Source organism: Gracilinanus agilis, chromosome 6, assembly GCF_016433145.1.
Source record: "Gracilinanus agilis isolate LMUSP501 chromosome 6, AgileGrace, whole genome shotgun sequence".
NCBI classification, from domain to species: domain Eukaryota; kingdom Metazoa; phylum Chordata; class Mammalia; order Didelphimorphia; family Didelphidae; genus Gracilinanus; species Gracilinanus agilis.
In genome coordinates, this window is record NC_058135.1 from 245,670,637 (window position 1) to 245,693,301 (window position 22,665).

The 22,665-nt window shown below is 34.3% G+C and overlaps 1 protein-coding gene across 1 annotated transcript in view; it reads left to right on the forward strand.

Annotated features, from left to right (window-relative positions):
• NELL1 (neural EGFL like 1) overlaps window positions 1–22,665 on the forward strand; it is an 883,145-nt gene that overhangs the window by 552,975 nt on the left and 307,505 nt on the right. The window contains exon 14 of the mRNA XM_044681836.1: window positions 6,822–6,944. Coding sequence (XP_044537771.1) covers window positions 6,822–6,944 — 123 coding nt within the window. The remainder of the gene's footprint in view (window positions 1–6,821; window positions 6,945–22,665) is intronic.

A 22,665-nucleotide genomic window follows, 5' to 3' on the forward strand; every position in this document is an offset into this window, starting at 1 on the left:
TCTCCACAGGGTTCTGAATAGATCACTTAAGAAAATTGGTTATTGCGATAATGACAATATTGACTTCTCTGATGGATAGATTGATTCAGTTTTCTTAGGACTAGTGAATGGGAAGAAAGTGCTATTTATACATACCTGTGTTGATACCAGCTCTAGGACACTACACCAGAATGTATGAAAGTCTTTAAAAAATAGATTATTTTTTGATGTGCTTACGCCTGCCTGTAGTTGGAAAGTCTTCATGCTATTGATCTTCTTTTGAGAAAAGGTGTGTAGCACCTAAAGCATTGCTGTGGAATCTTGGAAAGATACATTCTCTTATTTTTTTTATATTTATTGGTTCCCATTGGCTCATTTTTAACAACATGCTCGCTTATTCAGAAATTAATCTAGAACAGGATTTATCAGGCTTTGTGAATATAGAAACAGAACATTAAAATGTTCATTTGGGGGGATTGTGTCACTTATTCTCCCATATCTTTGGAACTGATTAGCAGAAACTATTAAGGAGAGCCCTAAATTAAACTGAACAAACACTGACTTTTCAAAATGGAAGAAGTATTTCAATGGTATCATTAATGCATATTTTCAAGAGTTTGTATTAATCCATTCATTTATTTTTTCTTTTCTTTTTTATTTTGAAGTTCATTTATTCTTAATTGAGTGCTTTCTATTTCATAGTAAAGAGCCAAAAAGTAATTGGAATTTTGCAAATCAGTCATCCTTGGGATCAATCTATTCATCTAGAGAGTTAAATCTTTAAGGTTCTTGATAGCTCAGAAGTTCTGCACTGTACTTTCTTTTCCTATACCACCTCCCAAACCCACCCCCTTTTCTATGTGATGATGCTAAAAGAAATGGGAAAATACAGAAGATAGGTTTGCTGCCTTTAAAGAATGTCTAGTTTAGTGTTTGTGTTGTGGGAGATTAAGGATAAGGTTAAGAGATGCTTTTAATAATTATGTGGAAAACCTAGTAGAGCAAGAGAGGCAGAGGAGATAGATGGAGCTTCATAGCAAATATTTATGCCACCATTTCCATAGGTAATGAAGAATTCAGCCAAGGTATTAAAAAAAGATTGTGTTTGAGATTATATTTGAAATTTTCTACTTTTCTGACTTTTTGATGCATTTCTTCTTTAAGTAGATATAGGTAATATTTCAGTGCACAAGGAGGAAGTATGACTGTGACTATCCAGACAATCTGGGTTGTTTCCTTTTCATGTTGTCTATATTCTCTTGGTACTCTGTTCAATTGGAAAATCATCTAGGGAGTCACCATGGTGTGTCTAATGGGTATTGGACATCTTTAGCACTAAGGTTATATTTAATACACAGTACTGAAATTAAAGTTAAGTGCATTGTATGAGTGAAAATAGACATAATGATGATGGTATTCTACTTTAGTGATAGGCTGTATATCAAAATATATCCACTGACACTATTTGCTTCTAATATGGTATTCCTGATGAGCATTAGGGGATAAACAGCTCAAAGATAATCACAACTTATATGGCAGTAAAAATTAAGAAATTACATGCTTACTAACTGAAAAAAATCTCTGAAAGAAATCAACAATCATCTCCAAATCAAGTTTAGATATACATGTAGACTTGACTGTGTTAATGCCAATGCTGACAAAAGTAAAGATGTTGAAATTATGTTGGAATACATCAGTGATGCCAAAGATGTAGAGTTTACTTAGAAGCTTCATGATTTCATAATATAAACACTTTCTTTAGGAAGATAATCAAATTATATAGGAAATTGAGAATTCTAATCAATATCACATTCAGTAAAAACAGGAAATTTGCTCAATTTTGATGAAAAGAAAGTGATTGATTATTGATGTAGGAATCATCATGAGTTTAGTAGATTCATCTGTGTATATGTATGTATATATATATATATATATATATATATATATATAGTTAGGTCATCAATCTAGTTGTTTGGTCATTTCAGTCATTTCTGACTTAGTGACACCCATTGGGGTTTTTTCTTGTCAAAGATACTGAAGTGGCTTGTCATTTTTTTCCCCAGTTCATTTTAAAGTGACTTGTCCAGAGTCACACAGATAGTAAGTATTTGAGACCAGATTTGGACTCAAGCCTTCCTGACTTTATATCCAGCATTCTATTCAATGGGCCACCACGCTTCCCCAAACTATTTAGAGTTGAGGTTAAAATTAACATCAAATGTAAAGAAAAGCTAAACAAAAGGAGACAAGTATTTTGATTAATTGTAAACTTTCTAGTCATCCTGTTCAAATGACCCATAAAAGTAGAAAACACAGAAAGGAAAAGATAATGAACTTGACTGTCACAATTTTTTGTAAAAAATTAACTAAAGTGATGGCATAACCACAAAAAGAAGTAGATATGGCAGTAGATAGAGTTCTAGATTTCAGTTCAGGAAAAACTGTGTTCAAATCCAGCCTCAGGAAGTAATGAGCGTTGTGACATTGGGCAAATCACTAAATCTCTGCCTATGATTCCTCAACTACAGAATGGGGATAATAGTAGCACCTAACTCCCAAAGTTATTGTGATCATCAAATGAGATAATACTTGTAAAACACATAGCAAAGTGCCTGGCACAGAGTATTCACTAGATAAAAGCTAGCTATTTTTATTTAAAGGAGGCACAGAAATTGTTTTAGCCAGCAAATGCATGATTTCCATGTCAAAGAGAGAGAGGTGGCAGCCAAGGGCATACAAAATCATTTGTTTTACACTGGAAGAGGATGGAGGAAGACTACAGAGGTATTGTGCCAAAAAAAAATCTTAAAACAACTTTGGAGAAAGTGGAACCTAAAAGCATTCATAGGTGGCACCAACAAGAAGGAAATGATGAGATGTAAAACTGCAAATAAATTAGTCAGTCTTTCTATATGTTTCTGTTTTCACCTATGTACCTCCACATTGGGACAATAACACCTTTTTTTTCCTTAGAGAAGAAAGAGAAATAACATTCAAAGAGACAAATTGGGGAAGAGTGGGTGGATTGCTTAACAAGATATCTTAGGGAAAGGAAGATCTCAGATCAATGGGGAAAAGTCATGGCAATATAATGAACAAGTTGATCAGTAAGCATTTTCAAAATGCCAGTTTCGTATCAAGCAGTACATCAGGTGCAAGGGAGACAAAGACAAAAGGGAAAGTACCTAATCTAGAGAATTTTATATTTTATCAGGAAAAATAACTTGTATCTACAAAGTAACTTGCAATTTCACTAGGCATATCATGTGCTTTGTTTTCTAATACCCATAGGTCAAAAACATGACCCCAAAAAGGACTACAAGGCGTTTTATATATATATACATATATGTATTTAAAATAAACTGTTAATTCATACATATTCTTTCTCATCTATATAAAACATTCATTATAAAGGACTATAGTACATACATATCATAATATAATTCTAATCCCTAAACAAGGAAATTTTAATGCAAAGAAAGAAAATTGTAGACCACTATGACTAATGAATTTAAAGTTAGAAAATTAAATTAAATTAAATAAATAAATTTAAAAATTTTAATTAAATAAAAATTAAACCCTGGCCTAAAATAAAAAGAAAACTCAACCCAACAACAATAAAAGTGTAACAATTGGTTTTTTTAATTCCATCAGATTAAGTGAACATTTACATAAGAAATGTGATAGTTCAATCTTAGGAAAATAATTAAAAAATTTATCAAGCTACATGATATAGATTCAAAAACAAAGACTTTTATAAAATATTACATACATTTATGCCTAAAATTACTTCAAATAATATGTTCTTAGAAAGAATTTACAGAATATGTTTTAGAAAGATTTTTAAAATTATTTAAAATCACATTAGAATTATATGAATCAAATGTTAATATTATATTTTGGTGAAACACTAGAAAATTTCCCAACACATAAAGAAGTATACATATCTCAAGAAAATCCTCTACAGCAAAACACATCTTCAAAGTTACACAACTGACTGAAACAGTCCAAGAAATTCAAGATTCAATTTTTGTTGTTTGTTCCTTACAAGAAAGCAATTGACAGTAGAGCAGGGGTTCTCTCCAAGTCTTTTGCACATGTTTAACTCATTTGAGTTGAAAAATTGAATTTAAAATTCCAATTGAATGAAATTCTATTAAAAAATCCAATCTTTTTTTTTTCTGTTTTAAAACTTTAATGAGTATCTTTGAGTATGGCATAGAAATAGAAGGTAGATATCCATCAAAAGTGTCCTCCCAATCATGGTAGATGTTTTGTGTAGGTCCAAATGGAAAAATTCTCTGCATCTGATAAGGTCTTTCAGATGTTACTCTCATGGGCACCTGGCTATTCCCCAGTTCTGGAACTCCCTCCTTATATTTGCATCCCATTTGTGTGTTGTTTTTGGCATTAGCCCATGAACTCCTTGAGAGCAGGGATTGTCTTTTGTTTTCCTTTGTATCTACAGCACTTATTACATTGCCTAGCATATACTATCGACATTTAAAAATGCTTATTGATTCACTGAAATCATTACCTGCTCTGCAAGTTCTAATTTTGGAGAGTCCTTTAGAGAATTGAAGTATTAAATAACTTGCCCAGAGTCATATACCCAGTAATTGTTAGAGCTAGGACTTGAACTCAGGTCTCACTGGTTTCAAGGCTGTTCATTAAATTATCTTCTTTTCATCCTGAATATAACTCCTTCATAAATAAGTTGGTGAATGAATACATGGATGAATGAATGAAAGAATCAGTCCTTTGACATTTAGTTGCAATGCTGCACTGCTGGTTCATATAGAACTTTTTACTAAACTGTGGTCATCTAGCCAATAAATTTATTTCCTTCATTTGAGAAGCAATGTAGTATATAGTACATAAAATGAGGTGGTGCTAGATTCAAATGCTGATCCTATAGTCTTGAATATTCTTACTAAATTGATATTCTTCCTCTGTGTTGTTCCCCTTTGTTAACATCTTTCCTAAAATGTCATACCCCAAATTTCATGTAACCCTCCAAATATATGATTACCATAACAGAATCATCTAGATCTGCCACCTCATTTATTATGATTAATAGACCTCCCTCAGTGCCATTTTAAGCTCTTTAGGTTGCTGTATCATACATCCTTGATTCCTATTGTGGTCTACTAATTACTGGATTGGTCCAGGATAACTGGAGTCATCCTGAGAGTTATCAGCAGAGAGGGGATTTGTCTTTATCACACTTGCATGCTGCATAATCAAAATAAATATGTCTAATGGATTTAACCTTACCTATTTATTAGTCCTAAAGGACGTTAAATAAAAATTAATGAAGTAGAGTGATATTCCAAGTGATTTTAGTCCACTTGCCTAATTGATTATATTAAAATTTTATTTCCACTGTAATTAATGTGATTGCAATAGGATTTCTAGTTAGAATTTTAACTTTTGTTACAATGCATAAATAGGTTCCCCCCACCCTTCTCAGAGCTATAACCAACTTGGGCTTTTTCCCAGGGCAGTTATATCAAAGGTTTGGATCAGATCTGCTTCCCTGATAACCTCACAGCTGCACTTCCTTACCCCTCTGGAGTTGTGGAATATGATTTGTATTCTTATAAAATGTAAGCTCCTTGAGGGCAGGTGCTGCTTTGTTTTTGGCTCTGTATCCCTAGGGCCTACCACATATCTGGTTCTCTCTGGATAAAAGCTCATTGAATTGGACTAAATAGCTTCTATCAGACATGGGCCAGCTCTTGCTGGCAGGATTTCCTCTACTGACTCCATCTGACACCAAAGAGTGTCTTGTGTGTCCTCATAACCCACTACCCAACAACTGCTCAGCTAAATTCCCTCCAATTTCCTCTTAACTGGTTGTGGCTCTCTCATCTATATTTCCTTTCTTTTTAAATACCAAGAAATAACATTTTCAAATGGTCTATTCTAAATGGAAGGTACATGCTGCCAATTATTTAAACTCATTTGCATTATGTGTAGACCACCATGTTTGTTTTCATTTTTTAAGGTCTAAAAAGAAATTAATTTATTCCTAATGCTTATGAGGGAGAGGGAGAGGGAGAGGGAGAGGGAGAGGAAGAGGGAGAGAGAGAGAGAGAGAGAGAGAGAGAGAGAGAGAGAGAGAGAGAGAGAGAGAGAGAGAGAGAGAGAGAGAGTGTAGATGAATTATCAGTGGGCTGGAACTGGTCTTTTTTCATTTTTCTGGCTTTGAATTCTACAAGTTCATTTTGCATTAAAAATTTTGCTGTGTCCCACCCCATTGTCAGTATTCTGGATTTTTAATGATGGAGCATTAAAATATTTACTGTTTCATTGTTAGTATATTATTGCTTCCCAGGCATCAACCCAGAGGTTGAATTCTAAACTCTATGAAAATGGATTATATTGAAAATGAGAGTGGAGATACTGATGGATTCTAAAGTGGTACTTTGGCAATATATTTCATTCCAAAGCCTTAAGTCACAGTCTGGTGCTTATTATCATCCCCTATGGCCAGTATTATGAAATGGGACCTATCAGAACTATTTGGAGAATAACATTTTGCAGTAGGTGGGAAATCTGTGACCTCCTTTTTTCCATTTATATTGTATGGTTGAAACAAACAATATAATTCATTCTGTGAGTAGACCAGGCTAGAATAGCAGGGTAGCCTTTCCATTGAGGACCTTTGCATATATTTTCATTAATGCCATTTGGGGATTGTTGGTTCTAGAATCTGAAACCAAAATGTTTATAGATTGCTTTGGCAAATATCTCCTTTTCACTCATTCTAACTCACCTGACCATTGCCGAGTTAGTCTAAAAAGCAATCCATTATTTCATTTCCTCTCTTTTCCTAGAGCATGATGAATGTGGTAGTGGCCAGCACACCTGTGATGAGAATGCAATCTGCACTAATACTGTAAGAGGGCACAGCTGCACCTGCAAGCCTGGATTTGTGGGGAATGGAACCATCTGCCGAGGTAGGTCCACTGTTTGAGCAACTTTATCTGAGCTACATATTTGATTAAAAGAGATCTCAATATCTGGGTTCCTTTAATTTCTGGTAGCTGGGTTCTCTCAGGGCTTTAGATTCTGTTTTATTATTTAAACCTTGCTCCATGGTTAGAGATCATGAGGGGGATTCAGTGGCCCTTTGTTTTCCAGTTTTCCATTGGGAAAAATACTTCACTACCCATCCTTCAACTTTTGATGTCATGGGTGTGGAAATTCCCAATATGGATACAACATCAAATGATGCAACTCAACATTCTGTTTGTAGCAGGCATTGAGTTTAGACTTTTTCATGAATAGACAAAGTCATTTGTCCATAGTACACAGATAGTATATATCTCAGATAGAACTTGAATCTGTTTTTTTTTTGATGCCAATAATTGCCTTGTACCAACTACACCAGAGGTTCCCAATGTTTATTGGTTCCAATATATATGTAAAGCTTTCTACATTGCCTATTTGAAATGAAAGGAAATATATTTTAGTTGACCATACATCTGCACATTAGAAATAAAATAATTAACTTAATTTTAATAAAGAAATGTAAGGATATGATATAGATCTCTAAGGATATACCAACATTTTGGAAACTTCCTCAATTGTTTAATTCAAAAATTTTCCATTTTCATCTGACAAGCTTTTCATACCTCTCGTAGGGGGGCACATATACCCCAGATTGGTGCCATCCAAACTTTCCCATCCTGTATCACTGACATCTTTCCTTGAAATGAATTTGTTGTGATTACATCTAACATGTAATGACAACATTTTTCTTTTCAACATAACACTGCCAAGGAGTAAATGAGTAGCATTCATTGACAATAAATCGAGAACCTATATAGCAAAACTGCTCTAAGTCCTATATTTTATTAGGATCTGAGATCAGTTGAACCATTTAGATACTGGGAGCTTAGCATTTCAAAGCAGACCAAAAGTATTTCATGAAAATGGAAAAGGAAATTTATTTCCACAGAGAAGCAGTCTTGCTAACTAGGGCTGCATGCTAATGCTGTTGAATTGGGTAGCATCAGAATTTACTTTTAATACATTTTCTGAAATTATGCCTCCAAATAAAAAATATTAATTTGCCTGTTTGGTTAGTTTATATTTGCCATTTCTTCCAATGTGGCAATAAGTATCAGCTTTATTTCAGTAGGATTTTCAAAAAACAAGCTGTGAAATGTACTAGTTCAAAAAAGGTAATAGAGTCTTTGGAATCTGAGGGGAAGTGAATTTGCCTTGAATTTCATGAATGATGGAATGGAATTTCTTGAAGGGATTCTTGTCCAATCAAGTTGAACTTGAGTATTTACTATTGCTTTTCTTGTCTTCTTTTTCTTCTCTTCCTCTTCTACTTCCTCCTACTCATCTTCTTCTTATATCTTCTCTTCTTTCTTTTATCATTTTTTATCCTTTTCCTTCATTCTCCATCCAAATATGAGTATAGTTGCAATGTTATAAAGAGAAATTAATATTTATAGACAAAACATTAAGTTCCTTCCTGAAATGATTTGATTAAATACTAGGAATATGATAAACATGTGGAAAATTTGGGATCAATCTTGAAAACAGTAATAATTTGGATGGATTCTATCACATGGATTTTTCTTAATTGCTTGTGCCCAGATAAGGACATATATCCATGTAAAGAATGAAGGAAAATTAGGGAAGGATTATTAGAACTATAAGAGACTTTAGAGATCTTATGTTCCAAGCCCCTAGTTTTACAGAAACTATCAGATGCCAAACAAGGTAGGAAGAAAATATAAAGTTAAAATCTACTGATTTTAATACTTACATCCACCTATACATGAATATTTTGGGTGAGGAAGGTTCTTAAGCTTTCTCTCCATGAAATGATATGGCAGCCAATAAAGGAAGTTAATGTAATCTTAATTTTAAAATGAGAAGGTGTACTGTTCTTAGTAAGATCACATTTGGAATATATTATTCAGTTATGTGCATCAAACTTTTATAGCTCTATTGATAATTTGGAGAATATTCAAATGGTATAGGACATCTAAATCATGCCATTTTTGAGTCAAATGAAGGACATGGGGCTGTTCCCTTTGAAAAGACAGGACTTTGGGGAGGATGGTGGATAATGGTTTTCTTGAAGGCCATTAAGAAATGTCAGATTGAAGAGGATTCAACTTGTTTTGCTTGACCCTACATGGTAAAAGTAGGGGCAAATAGGGGTTTCAGAGAACCAAATCTAGAATTGACATAAAGGGCACATACACACACACTCTTCCTAACACTTTTCTATAATTATCTGAAATCCTTTAGAAGATAATGGCTCCATCTTCACTAGAGGTCTTAAAAAATGAATAAGAACTTGTGGGTTTGCTGTAAGTGGAATTCTTATTAAGATGCAGATTAGACTCGGTGACCTTTGTTATTTCTTCTCACTCAGAAAAATTGTAAAATTTTCTGTGATTCAAGCTTTTTTCTCCATGTTCTAACATGTAGGTGAAAACTGGAAACTTGAATCAGTTATCTAATAATAAATAAATAGTAATAACATTTATATAGTATCTACTATGTGGTTGGCACGGTGCTAAGTGTTTTGAAACATTATTTCATCTTATATTTACAACTCTGAAAGACAAAGGCTATTATTATCTCTGAAGTAGACAGTGGTTAAGTGACTTGCTCGAAGTCGCACAACTAATAAGTGTCTGATTTTGGACTCAAATTTGGTTCTTTTTAACTCCAAGACTAAATCCCTAATCATTGGACTACCTAGTTGAATTTAAAATACAGATTTTCAGTATAATATCTGATGTTAGAGTTGAATAGTGAGAAGTGAATCTCTTTTTTGAACTCTCCCCCACCCCAATTTTATGTTAAAACGTTTGGCATTGGGACAATATAACATGACGATATTGGATAAAATGGAGATTGGGGATCATATCCCCATGTCTTTTCCATTTCTATTTGGCAACAGGTAAGTTGTTGATCCTTGGTAGTTGCTAGGATAACACTTGCATTTTATCTGTCACAGATACAAGAGAAGTATAAGAAGCTTTGATCCTTGGAAGAAACCTTATCTCAGGGCATATAATATATCTCAGAACTATACAGAACTGTTATGGTGGCATGTGGAACTAGAATCTAAAATAAAAGAAGGAACTAGCTAGGTAAAATAAATTACTACAACACCACAAGGATCCTTTGTACCAAAACTACATGGGCTTCTTCCACCTATGGAAATCCTTTGTTCCCTAATAAAGAGATTTGTTGGGTTGATGTGGAGAATTCATTCATCACCTTGTGTCCTGTTTTTCAATAGTGATACTCTTTAAACATGACCAAAACTTGGAAAATATAAATCCTCTTGTGGGTCTATATATGAAACCTTTCCAGAATTCAATTGATCTTCCAAAAGTTGTCATCTGCTGACACATCCTTCAACAACCCAGTATCAGTTAATTGTTGGTGGTGGAACCAAGATAAAAGGGCAGAGAAAATATTCATTTGACCTCCCACAACATTTGTCTCTAAACAACTTTAAAGTAATGCTTTTAAATAAGATTATGGAGTGGCAGAGCCAACAAAAGGTCAGAGTGAGGCATTTTTCAGTGCAAGAAAGTATAGAAAATTGGAAAAAGAAATCTGCCGCATAAGGAAGGAGATTGGCTCAAAACCCATATGGATGAAACACCAGTGGAGAAAGTGGATGGTGGTGATAACAAAAGCAGCTTCAGTAATTCCCAAGCCAGAGATGATAAAAGAACCTGGCCAATGGGCAGAAAGGTAGTATAGGGAATTCCTGCCATTTTCTATATTACACACACTACAGAGGACCAGATGCTCTTTGGCAGTTCCATTACCTATCCTCACTTCTGGGTCATAGCTCAATGGCAGGAAGGAGCACTTTCAGTCAAGGGTGAGAAGATGGAGAAGGGATCCTGGGGAAGATCCTAGTTTCAAAGGAAAGAGATGTGGCATGTGAACTGATATTTGCAGGAAGGGAGCTGTTATAAGAGGTACAAATGTGTGAATGTATTCTTAGCCTGGAGGACTTTGTGAGAAAAGTTATGTAGGCAAGCATGGCATGATGTACGTGAGGAACAACAAATGGATACATTTGACTGGAATGAAGAGAAAATGCATTAGATGAACACTGTGAAATGAATTTGGAAATTAAGTTGGTGGCAGATAGTGAAGGGTTTTACATGCCAAATGAAGAAAATTGCATTTTATTGTGGAGGAAATAGGGACCCACTCAAACTTCTTTAGCAGGGAATGACATGGCCATACTTGTGCTTCAGAATTGCCAATTTTGCAGCTGTAGGAGGACAGATTAAATAAGGGGAATATGAGAAGCAGGGAAACCAATTTGAAGGCTATCATAATAGCCTAGGTAAAAAATTGTTATATCTTAAATATTTTAAATAAATAAAATCTATTTTCTCTCCCTCCCCCTATCCCTGTGTGTGCACACACACAAACACACACACACATAGACTACCTAATTGGAAATAAAAAGAGAAACAAAAGTTATATTACAAGTATGTACATTCTAGCAAAATTAAATTCTTTCAATGGCCATATCCAAAAATGATATCTCTTACAACATCCTGAGTCTATTAATTCTCTGCCAGGAAATTGGGTTAGCATGTTCCAGCATTTTCCCTCCTGGTCATTTCAGAGATATGAAGTCTTTCGGGTTAAGTCAATAAGCATTTATTAAATAAATTCTATGTGCTATGTATGGTGTTAAATTGTGGGGATATAAAGAAAGTAGAAAATTAGTATAGTTTCTGTTCTCAAGAGACTCACTGTTGAAGGGGAGAAACAACACACAGGTTACTATTAACAAAAAGGATAAATACAAAACAAATTGGAGATAACAAACAGAACAGTGCTAGCATTAAAGGAATTTGGAAAAGGATTCATGCTGAAGGTGGAATTTTAGCTAGGACTTGAATTAAATCAAGGAAACTGTGAGATGAAGGTGAAGAAGGATGAAACTGAAGGCATGAGGATAATGAGTGAAAATTCTTGGATTCAGGAGAGAGTTTGTGTGAGAAACAGAAAGGAGACTAATGTCATGTGAAAGAGGAGGGTGTAGAGGAGAAGAAGATTGAAGAATACTGGGAAGGTAGTAAGGGAGCAGGTTATTAATACCTTTAGATAAACATAGAATTTTGCCACAGATGTAATAAAGAGATGTGCCGCCATATGCCCAGAATTCTCAATGCTGGAGTTTATTGAATGGTTGTGACCAGGGGAAAAAATGTAACATGGATAGACCTTTACTTTAGGAAGATTGATTTGACATATGAGTAGAGGATGAACCAAAAAGGGTATAGACATTGACATTGTTGTTGTATAGATTATTATCTGGTTTCTACTCATTGTGATATGAGGTTAATTCTCACTTGGTTTTTTTTTAGACCAAATGTGATTTTTATTAATAAAGGGAAAGCCCCAAAAGAAACTCTTTCTGTCATTTAATGTTAATTCTATCTCTGCAACTTAACATGACACATACCAAAATAAATGACTAAGTTAAGGTGGTAAGAACCAATATCGTAGGGAAGGAACAAAGATAAACAAATATATTCAGAGATTTGCATTGAAGATTTGCATGTTAATGAGATTATTTAATAAAGATCCATTAATTATGAGCCCTGTACATTTCTAGCTACTGGGAGTATAGAGAAAAGAAATTAAATAATCACTTTCCCCAGAACAAGAGAATCATAACAAACTTGGAGAAAATTGAAATGCAGAATTTCAAAAAGAAAGGAGGTAACTGATTTTAGGTCAACAAAAGAGTAGAATACATTGGACTCAATAATCACAATGGAGACAAGTATTACTGTATTTGATTAAGAAGACACTCAAGGTCTTACAGTGCCTTAAAGACAATATTACAAACATTATTTATTGTTGACTTTTTATAAAGAAATAATATTCATTGATTTAGAGGTTCTTAACCTGGAGTCTGTGAACATCTTTTATTTTTTATCTTTTATTTTTAATAGAAAATAATCTGCTTTAAAAATATATTTAATTGATTAATTAAAGAAATTTTCTCATGGTTACATGATTTATGTTCTTTCCCTCCTGTCCTCCTATTTCCTTCCCGAAGCCAACGCACAATTCCATTGGGTTTCACATGTATGGGAACATATTTTTTAAATATATATTTGTTTTTCATATTAGTTTTCTTTCTAATCTTGTATACTTTACTTGAGACATTTTACAATTGTTATTACCTGCCTTCTTGGGAAGTGGAAAATAAAAGAATGAGACATAGATTTCTGGAAATAGCTAACTTGTTTCTATTAGATAATTATATTTACTATAATTTATCACATATTTATAACAAATCAAATATGTTATATTATTGTCAGATTACATATTTTATTATGCCATATATAAAAACAAAATTAAATGGTAACAAGAAAGAACAATTATTGTGAGCAGGGCTATGTAGACTTCATCATATAACTAAAGGGTTAACTTTAACATAAAAATTATGTTTATACAATTTTGACACAAAAAGGGTTAACACCCCCCCCTTGGTTTAGAGAGATCTCCAGAAGATATAATGCCCAAAACATAACTTTTACTATGCATAAAAAAGAGATAAATGTAGACAGAGAAGGTCAAGGTGGACAGAGCTTGAATGAAAATTGATTAATGGGACTTCTTGATGTTAAGGAGATTCTGAGTTAATAAAAGGTATTATTCACAGAGATTGAAATCTATTTTAAAAATAGAAGTGAATGAGAAATAAGGGGAGTGGGGAGAAATGAAGTCTGTATAATAATATACAATAGCAGATAAAAATTTGACAAACTATCAAGTAGACAATCAGATAGATTTCATCCTGGGATCTGCAAATAAGTCAGGAATGAAATGAAAAAGTCTTTGGCTAAAGTGCTAAGAATTCTCCAGCTGACTAGCACTCATAAATGGGACTCATTTAATGAGGCACAGTCTAAGAAAGAAGAAACCTGAAGATCAGCCTTCAAGTGTGGAGAAAATAACAGTGACTATGATAAGGAAAAAGAATGGCTTTCTTGGTGTAATGAGTTAGCAAGGAAGAAGTCACAGCATGCCTTTGGAAAAGCAGGCTTTGAACTGACTGATTTATTTGAATTCTGCATCATCTATCCCAATTTGTAGGTAAGAGTAAAACCCTGATTATAAAGTATTTTAATGCAACTTCAGGGTAGAATTTAATGCTGTATATCATTCCTGATTGATTCATATAGTCAGAATGCAAAGTAGATTAGAATTAGCCTAGGATGGGAATATGTCAATGAAAGAGCAACTTCTCAAGAAGTCAAAAACAAATAACCTCAAATAATGAGAATTACTTAGGGTTTCATGTGTATTAATGACCTTGAGGGGGCTGTGTTACTTCTCTAAAAGTCAGAATTATATCCAAGAAAATAACTGAAAATATTTAATTTGTGGGAAAAGGTCTATCTACTACACATTTTTGACAGGGAAAATTTGGGAAGTAGACTATAAAATTATAAAATTTGTGTTCTTTGAGAATTAAGAGACTTTTCCTCTATAAACCTATACATTCTAGTATATAGGAGTTTGTTGGTCTCTGTGAACTCTCAGTATTCAGAGCTAGAACGATTGATATCCAGTAGTTAAACAATACATTCATCAATAAGCAGGAAGGTCTGCTTAGGGGAAAGAGATTTTTTTAATAATGAGGAGCATAGTTTCTATCCTCTAGTAATTTATATTCTTTTGAGAGGACACAACTCTTACCTACATATGAATATATAAAATAATATTCCAAGTTCCTAGTGTAATGCAGAGTGGCAGCAAAAGCCCTTGCTTTTGCAAACCAACTGTAACAGTTTGTCAGTTAGAAAGGTTTAGAATGTTGAACCAGCTGGGAGGCTGGGCTCACTGGAAAACCTTTAGGGCTAGGCTATAAATAGCCCTGAAGTTCCAACTGAAAGGCCTTTTGCTTTGGGGGCATTTTGAGACCTACTCTTTTCTTTCTAGACCTCTTCCTGACCTCTCCATTACATCCTGCTATTTTCCCTAGATTTCCCCATTGGACCCTGGGAGGAAGGATGGTTTGGTGATTAGACATCTTGGTTTTAGCTTTTGTAGGCAGGAAGGATAAACTAAATCAAGCCATCCCCTTATTTAGTGATCTGATAAATCCTTTTACTTCAGAGCAGTGAAACCTTCCCTGACTGGGAGAGCCGGCCTCTCTCAGTTGGACCCTCACCTGTGTCCCTTCCCCTAGCACCAGCTTTCCCCGTAGTAGCAGTTACAAAACCTTTAAACCCCCTTTCCCTTTGCTTATCTCTGATATCAATAAATCCCCTTTGATATCTACACAAAAGCCTCTGGTGAATCATTATACTTGATATTAGGGAAAAACTGAGGAGGGAAGGAATAACTTTACTTTATTTCTTGAGGGCAAACCTGGGTATCCATTTTGGGCAGGAAGTAGCTAGCCAAGACTTCCTGCAGATTTCAGTTTCACTGATAGGGAGGAGCCTCTTGTCTCCTCCCTCAAGGGACCTGAGAAATTAACAACAAAACCTTTGAGCCAAACCCATACTACTTCTGGCTGACTCCATTCTTCTTGTTTCACAGATAGCTCCTACCTGAAGGACCCAACCTATTTCTTCCCAGTACCTATCCTCTGTCTCTATCCTTGGTGACTAGCCTGTTTGGCCAGCCCCTTCCTATATTCCCCATTCATCCCTTATCTGCTTCATTCCTTTTACTTAGCTATCCCCATTTATTCCTCCCTCATATCAATATTGCTTATATTTCATTACACTAGCAATAATAGGTTTATTAAAAGAGTTATTAATACTTTCATATTTTATTAATTTAATTTGCTCACATATTTTTGTTATATATTCATATTTAATATATTTTAAATAAATCAATGTATTTAATAACATACATACAATTTCATTGAATTTATTTAATTAATTAAATGTTTTATTAATGTTTAAATAAATTTGCCTTTATAACATTTATTCATAGTTCCCAATTCTGCATTCTTGTTCAGAAAGCAATTTATATGTGCATATTGGGATTCGAGGACTAGTAGCTGAGGAGCTCAGAAAAGACTTCATGAAGAAGGCAGTGTTTGGGCTGAGCCCTTAAAAATTAATATTTCTAAGAAGCAAAGGGGAAAGAATGATTATATTCCAGGCCTGGGGTTTACCAAATGCAAAGGTACACAGAGATAGGAGATGAAGTATAGTTAATAAGGAATTGTAAAAAGGACCATATGGCTGGACTGTTGTGTTTGTGAACAAGACTAAAATTTAATAAAGCTGGAAAGGAAGACTTAAACATTCTTGTAAAGGGCTTTCGAACTGTCAAATGAAAGAATTTGCATTTAATCTTAAAAGTGATAGGGAACCACTGGAGTGAAGTATCCTAACTCTCCTATTTTTCCACCTTTACTTTTGTGGATACCTTCTTTTCCCAACCCCCCAATAATCCCCTATAAATTTCAGCTCTTTTTTATGAGATGTCTTCCTCCAAAAGAAAGTAATCTCCTTGAGAGTTGGCATTGTCTTTTTTTGTTTGTAGAAGTATTCCAAGTACTTAGCTCATAATAAAACTTCAATAAATGTTCTATCAGGTCTAAATTTGCCTCTACAATTTCCATTCGTAGTTCCTAATTCTACTTTTTTTGTTCAGAATGCAATGACAGAACAATTCTAGCCCCTTTTCCATGTGATAGTCCTTCAAAAAATTGAACACAATTCTCATACACCAGTGACTATCCCCAAATCATCTCTTTTTGAGGCCTTTGCTTTGCTTCTGAATTTGTAAACTTCTATACGAGTTCTCAGTTGCCATCTTACCCTAAAACTTCTATCCATAGCTAGGACTTGTTTACCTTTGAAGTTCCTTCAGTGCCTGTTTCCTTCTCACTCTGGAAAATCCATTATTTCCCCAAGACTTGATTACTTTGGAATATCCATCCCTTTGTCAAACTAACAGCATTTTTCTATTGGTGAGTTTCTCTATTTTATGAAGGAAAGAAGTCAGCCAAACTTTATTTCCCACCTATTTTTGCTTGTGACTTTCTGAAATCTACATTATTCCATCATATAAGATAATTTCTTTACCTTTACCTTTTTATTTCCCTATTATCTGTTATCTTTCTCAACTAGATTATAAACTCCTTGAGGACAGGGAATGTTTTTCTTCTTTCTCCTATTTTTTCTCCCATAGCTTAAAAAGTTATTCATTGTAACAATGCTTATGAAATCATGCGTTTTTGTCTTAAGGTGGTCAGACTTTGCCTTGACAAATACTTAGGAATGCATTAGAAACAGGAAACAGTATTTGAGGCAAGTTAATGATGGGCATTAATGCAATAGTCTACAGAAGTTGGGAAGATGGCTTAAATTTCATCTTTATCTTCTAGCTTCACAGACTTTCTTTAATTTCAAGCTAACAGCTTATCTCCTCTGAGGAGCCCTTCTTTATTAACTTTAATGCTAATACCTCCATTTTATTGATTCTCTACAATTTGTTTGGTATATAATGTGTTTGTACATAGCTATTTTCATGGTTCCCTTATTAGACTGTGAGCTTCTTGAGAACACGGACTGCCCGGACTGTCTTTTTGCTCTTCTTTGTATGTTCAACACTTAATAGAGTGCGTGCCACATAGTATGTACTTAAGTGCTTATTGAATGATGGTTTTGTAAGTAGAGCAAAAGAGGACATATAGAAGAGAGATATTATGAAGTTAGAAACAGATGGTATGTGTACAAAGAATGAGAGTGAGGAGTAGAGCATTATAACATTGAAAACTTAGATTCCTGAAGGATGATAATACTCTTTGCAATAATATGGAAGTTGGGGAGAGAGATTTGTTGTAGTTTTTAAAGAAAATGAGTTATGTCAGTCATGAATATTGACTCTTTAGTCAAAATGGCATTACTCTTGTTTGAACATTTTAGTCATTTTCCATTCTTCACTGTCCCCATTTGGGATTTTCTTGGCAAAGATACTAGAGTAGTCTGCCATTTCCTTCTCCTGATTATTTTACAGATAAGAAAACTGAAGTAAACAGGCTTAAGTGACATGGTCAAGATCACACAGCTAGTAAGCATCTGGCCAGAACTGGATTCAGGAAGACAAATCTTCCTGAAGGCAAGTCTAGCACTCTACCCACTTTGTCACTTAATTAGTCTCAACAAAATACTGAGATTCAAATGTCACCTCTACTTCTTCCTACTTATGTGACCTAATGTAGGTCTTTCCGTCTCATTGGAATTCAGTTTTCTTAGCAACCAAAAGATGTAGTTGGTCTAGAAAGCCTCTGATCTCTCTTTCAGTGTTTGATCTATGATCTTCTGATACTATTTAAAAGAAGGAAGATTTTTTATTTTATAATTACAATACCCAAGGGGATAGAGTAAAGAAGGCATATTTACCAATTATAGAGACTTACAATCTTTTATTGGAAAGAAATTCTGAAGCCATTTTGACCAAACTGTACCTGACCAGTAACATTTTTCTTTTAAAAAAGTTTTCAAAATTTTTTTCCTATATTACTTGACAGGACAATATTCAGTAATTATTTTCTGACATTTTATGATCCACATTCTCTTCCTCTTTCCCAGGCATTACATAATATTATATAGGTTGTACATTATTATACAATGCATATTTTCATATTAATCATGTTGTGAAAAATACACATATTACTTGCAATAGGGAAAAAATCACAGAGAAAATTAAGAATGACAAACTTTAAATTGCATTCACACTTCATCAGTTCCTTCTACAATAGCAGCTAGCCTTTTTCATCATGAGTCCCTTGGAATTTTCCTAATCCTTGCTGAGTGTTAGGTGATTCACAGTTGATCATCATATTTTATTGCTGTCAATATTTACAGCATTCTCCTGGCTCTGGTCACTTCACTTTGCAGCACTTCATATACATCTTTCTGGCTTTTTGGTAATCATGTTGTAGTTCATTTCTTATGACACAATTGTATTCCATTAGAATCATATTTCACAACTTCTTCAACCATTTCCCAGTTGATGGGCATCTCTTCTGTTTCCAATTCTTTGCTACCACAAAAAATAGCTGCTATAAATACTTTTTTATAAGTATGTCCTTTTTCCTCATTTTTTTAACATTTATTAATATTTATATTTTAGAAAAGTTAACATGGTTGCAAGATTTATGCTGTTACTTTCCCCTTCACCCCCCGACCTCCCCCCTCCCCTGGCCGATATGCATTTCTACTGGTTTTAACATGTGTCATTAATCAAGACCTATTTCCAAATTGTTGATAGTTGCATTGGTGTGGTACTTTTGATCCCCTATCATTTCCTCATCATCCCATGTATTCAAGCAATTGATTTTCTTCTGTGTTTCCTTTCCTGCTGTTCTTCATCTGAATGTGGGTAGCATTCTTTTCCATAAATCCCTCAAAATTGTCCTGGGTCATTGTATTGCTGCTAGTATAGAAGTCCATTGCATTCAATTTTACCATAGTATATCAGTCTCTGTGTACAATGTTCTTCTGGCTCTGCTCCTTTCACTCTGCATCAATTCCTGGAGGTCTTTCCAATTCACATGGAATTCCTCCAGTTTATTATTCCTTTTAGCACAATAGTATTCCATCACCAGCATATACCACAGTTTGTTCAGCCATTCCCCAATTGAAGGGCATACCCTCCTTTTCCAGTTTTTTGCCACTACGAAAAGCACGGCTATAAATATTTTCATACAAGTCTGTTTATCTATGATCTCTTTGGGGTACAAACCCAACAATGGTATGGCTGGATCAAAGGGTAGGCATTCTTTTATAGCCCTTTGAGCATAGATCCAAATTGCCATCCAGAATGGTTGGATCAGTTCACAGCTCCACCAGCAATGCATTAATGTCCCAATTTTGCCACATCCCCTCCAACATTCATTACTCTCCCCTTCGTTCATTTTAGCCAATCTGCTAGGTGTGAGGTGATACCTCAGAGTTGTTTTGATTTACATTTCTCTAATTATTAGAGATTTAGAACACTTTCTCATGTGCTTATTGATAGTTTTGATTTCTTTACCTGAAAATTGTCTATTCATGTCTCTTGCCCATTTATCAATTGGGTAATGGCTTGATTTTTTATCTCTTTTGAGCTATAGACCTAGTAGTGGTATTGCTCAGTTAAAGGATATGTACAGTTTTATAGTCCTTTGGGCATAATTGCAAATTACTCTCCAGAATAGTTATAATAGTTAATTCACAGCTCAACCAACAGTGTATTAGTGTCCTGATTTTTCTAAGTCACCGTCCAATATTTACTTTCCTTTTTTGCCATATTAGCTAATCTAATAGATGTGAAGTGATACCTCAGAATTGTTTTAATTTGCATTTCTTTGATTAATAGTGATTCAGAACATTTTTATAGGTCTAAGGATAGTTTTAATTTCTTCATATGATGCTTGCCTATTCATATCCTTTGGCCACTTATCAATTAGAGAATATTTTGTATTCATATAAAATTGACTCAGTTCTGTATATATTTGAGAAATGAGGCCTTTGTCAGAGATACTTGCTCTAAAATGTTTTTGCCAGTTTGTTGTTCTCTTCTAATCTTGTTTTCTTTGTTTTTGTTCATGCAAACCTTTTTAAATTTAATGTAATCAAAATTATCTATTTTACATTTCATAATAATTCTCTTTGTCTTCTTTGGACATAAATAGTTCTTCTCTGGTTACAAAGTATATAGATTATATAAGTATATAAAGCCTCTTACCTCAACAAGTTGTTACCCAAGCCCCTCTTGAAGACCAATTACAGGAAGTTATTTCTTTTATTGTTCTGAAATTGGCCTATTTGTAACTTCCATTCTTTTCTCCTAGTAAAACCTTTTGCAAGCAAGAATAGACCCACTACTCTGCATACAACTGCATTTTATACCATATGAGAGTCCTTAAAATATTTAAAGTGTTTCATCAGGAACCAAATTAAGTCTACCCTCTTCATATTAAGCATCTTCAGCTTCCTCAGCTGATGTCCTTATGACCAACAAGGATTCTATTCCTAAAACTATCCTGCAAAATATCCTCTGGATGTATTCTAGTTTGCCATCATTCTTCCCACAATGCGGTGTCCATAATTAACTATTTTCTTTTCTGGCTTAACTCCAAATATGATTAAAGTTTTATAATGCTTAATTATTTTCATATTATATATCATCTCTAATACTTCTTAAGTCCTTACTCAACAGGAGAGGGAAAGTGGACACGTCCCCTGTCCCCCTACCCCTCTATCAAAAGAAATTAAAAACTGTTCCATGAAGTAGTTTAAGATAGATCCTATAAGAGATACAGAGTTTGGATAAGAAAAGTTCTAGCCCTAATGAAATTAGGAATGTTTTTCTTCATTACTTTCTTATATTTTAATCTCTCAAATCTTTTAATACTCATATCATGAATTATCTTCTGCAAGACAGCTTTCCAGGACCTCCCATTGCCACATCTGCCCCATTTCCTAATGCCTTTATTTCTAAGACTGCTATCTAGCTACTCTATATTCATCTTGGGTATACCTATTTAGGTAATTGTTGTTTTCCCTCATTATAATGTAAGTTTATTAATACCGGGAACTATTTTTGCTTCTTTGTACCCCTAGTGTTTAGCATAGCATCAGGAACATGGTAAACACTTAATTAATCTTTTTTAAAATTGCTTCTCATTTTCACATATACCTTATAGATTGCTACTAGGACTAAAACCACACATTCTATTTCAGATGGGAGAGGACTAGCCTCATCCTTATGTCTTGAGAGAAAGTAGTCAACAGGGCAGAGTAGGGCAGAGCTTTGGGAAGCTTCCAATGATCTTTTCTGTAGACTGTGTTAATGAAGTAGAAACATGACCTGAGTCATCAGGACATGGGAAATCATGATGTATTTTTTAATCTCTCAGCTTTATTTCCTCTGGTCCATAGGGCAAGTCACCAAGAAGGGGTAAAATTTATTTCTTGTCTTGTGAAAACATAGCACAGCTTTACATTGTCTTGCCAACAAGATCCTTGAAAGCTACCCGCTAAGGATGGCCAGAAGAGCAGGCAATATTTCTTTCTGTTTAGTAAGATATAGGGCTCTCCTCTTTAGACAGAATTAAGCTAGGATGTTTTCTTTCATTTGAACATTTCTAAAACACCAACAGGATGGGAGATTTTGTATAAGGAAATGATAAAGAATAAATTCACGTACACACACAATTCATTTCTTAACCTTGAGGAACTTCCATTCTGCTAGGAGGTTGAGATATGAACAGATAAATATGTTAACAGAAAGAGTGTAAAAATGAGAAAAGAGAAATCTGAGAGCAGGTTCCTATGTTTTTGGTAGAAACTAAAACATCTTTGATGACAATAATGGCAGTGTTTTTCTCTGCCATAACACATTTTTTTTTAAATTTTTGGTCAGGGAAGTAGAATAACATTAATAAACTGAGAGCCTGGAAAGTCAGAAAGAGGGAATGATAGGGAAACAAAAATACTCTTGAGGTGACATATACAAAAAAAAGACACATTGCAGGATAGAAGCAAAGAGAGAAAGCTGCCCAAGACAAGAGGAGAAATGCGCACGTATAAAGGGTCTTTGTGTTAGCATGACCTAATACTATTCGTCTACACATTTTAGCCCTTGTGAATAAAGCAAATTCTCAGTTTCTTACCA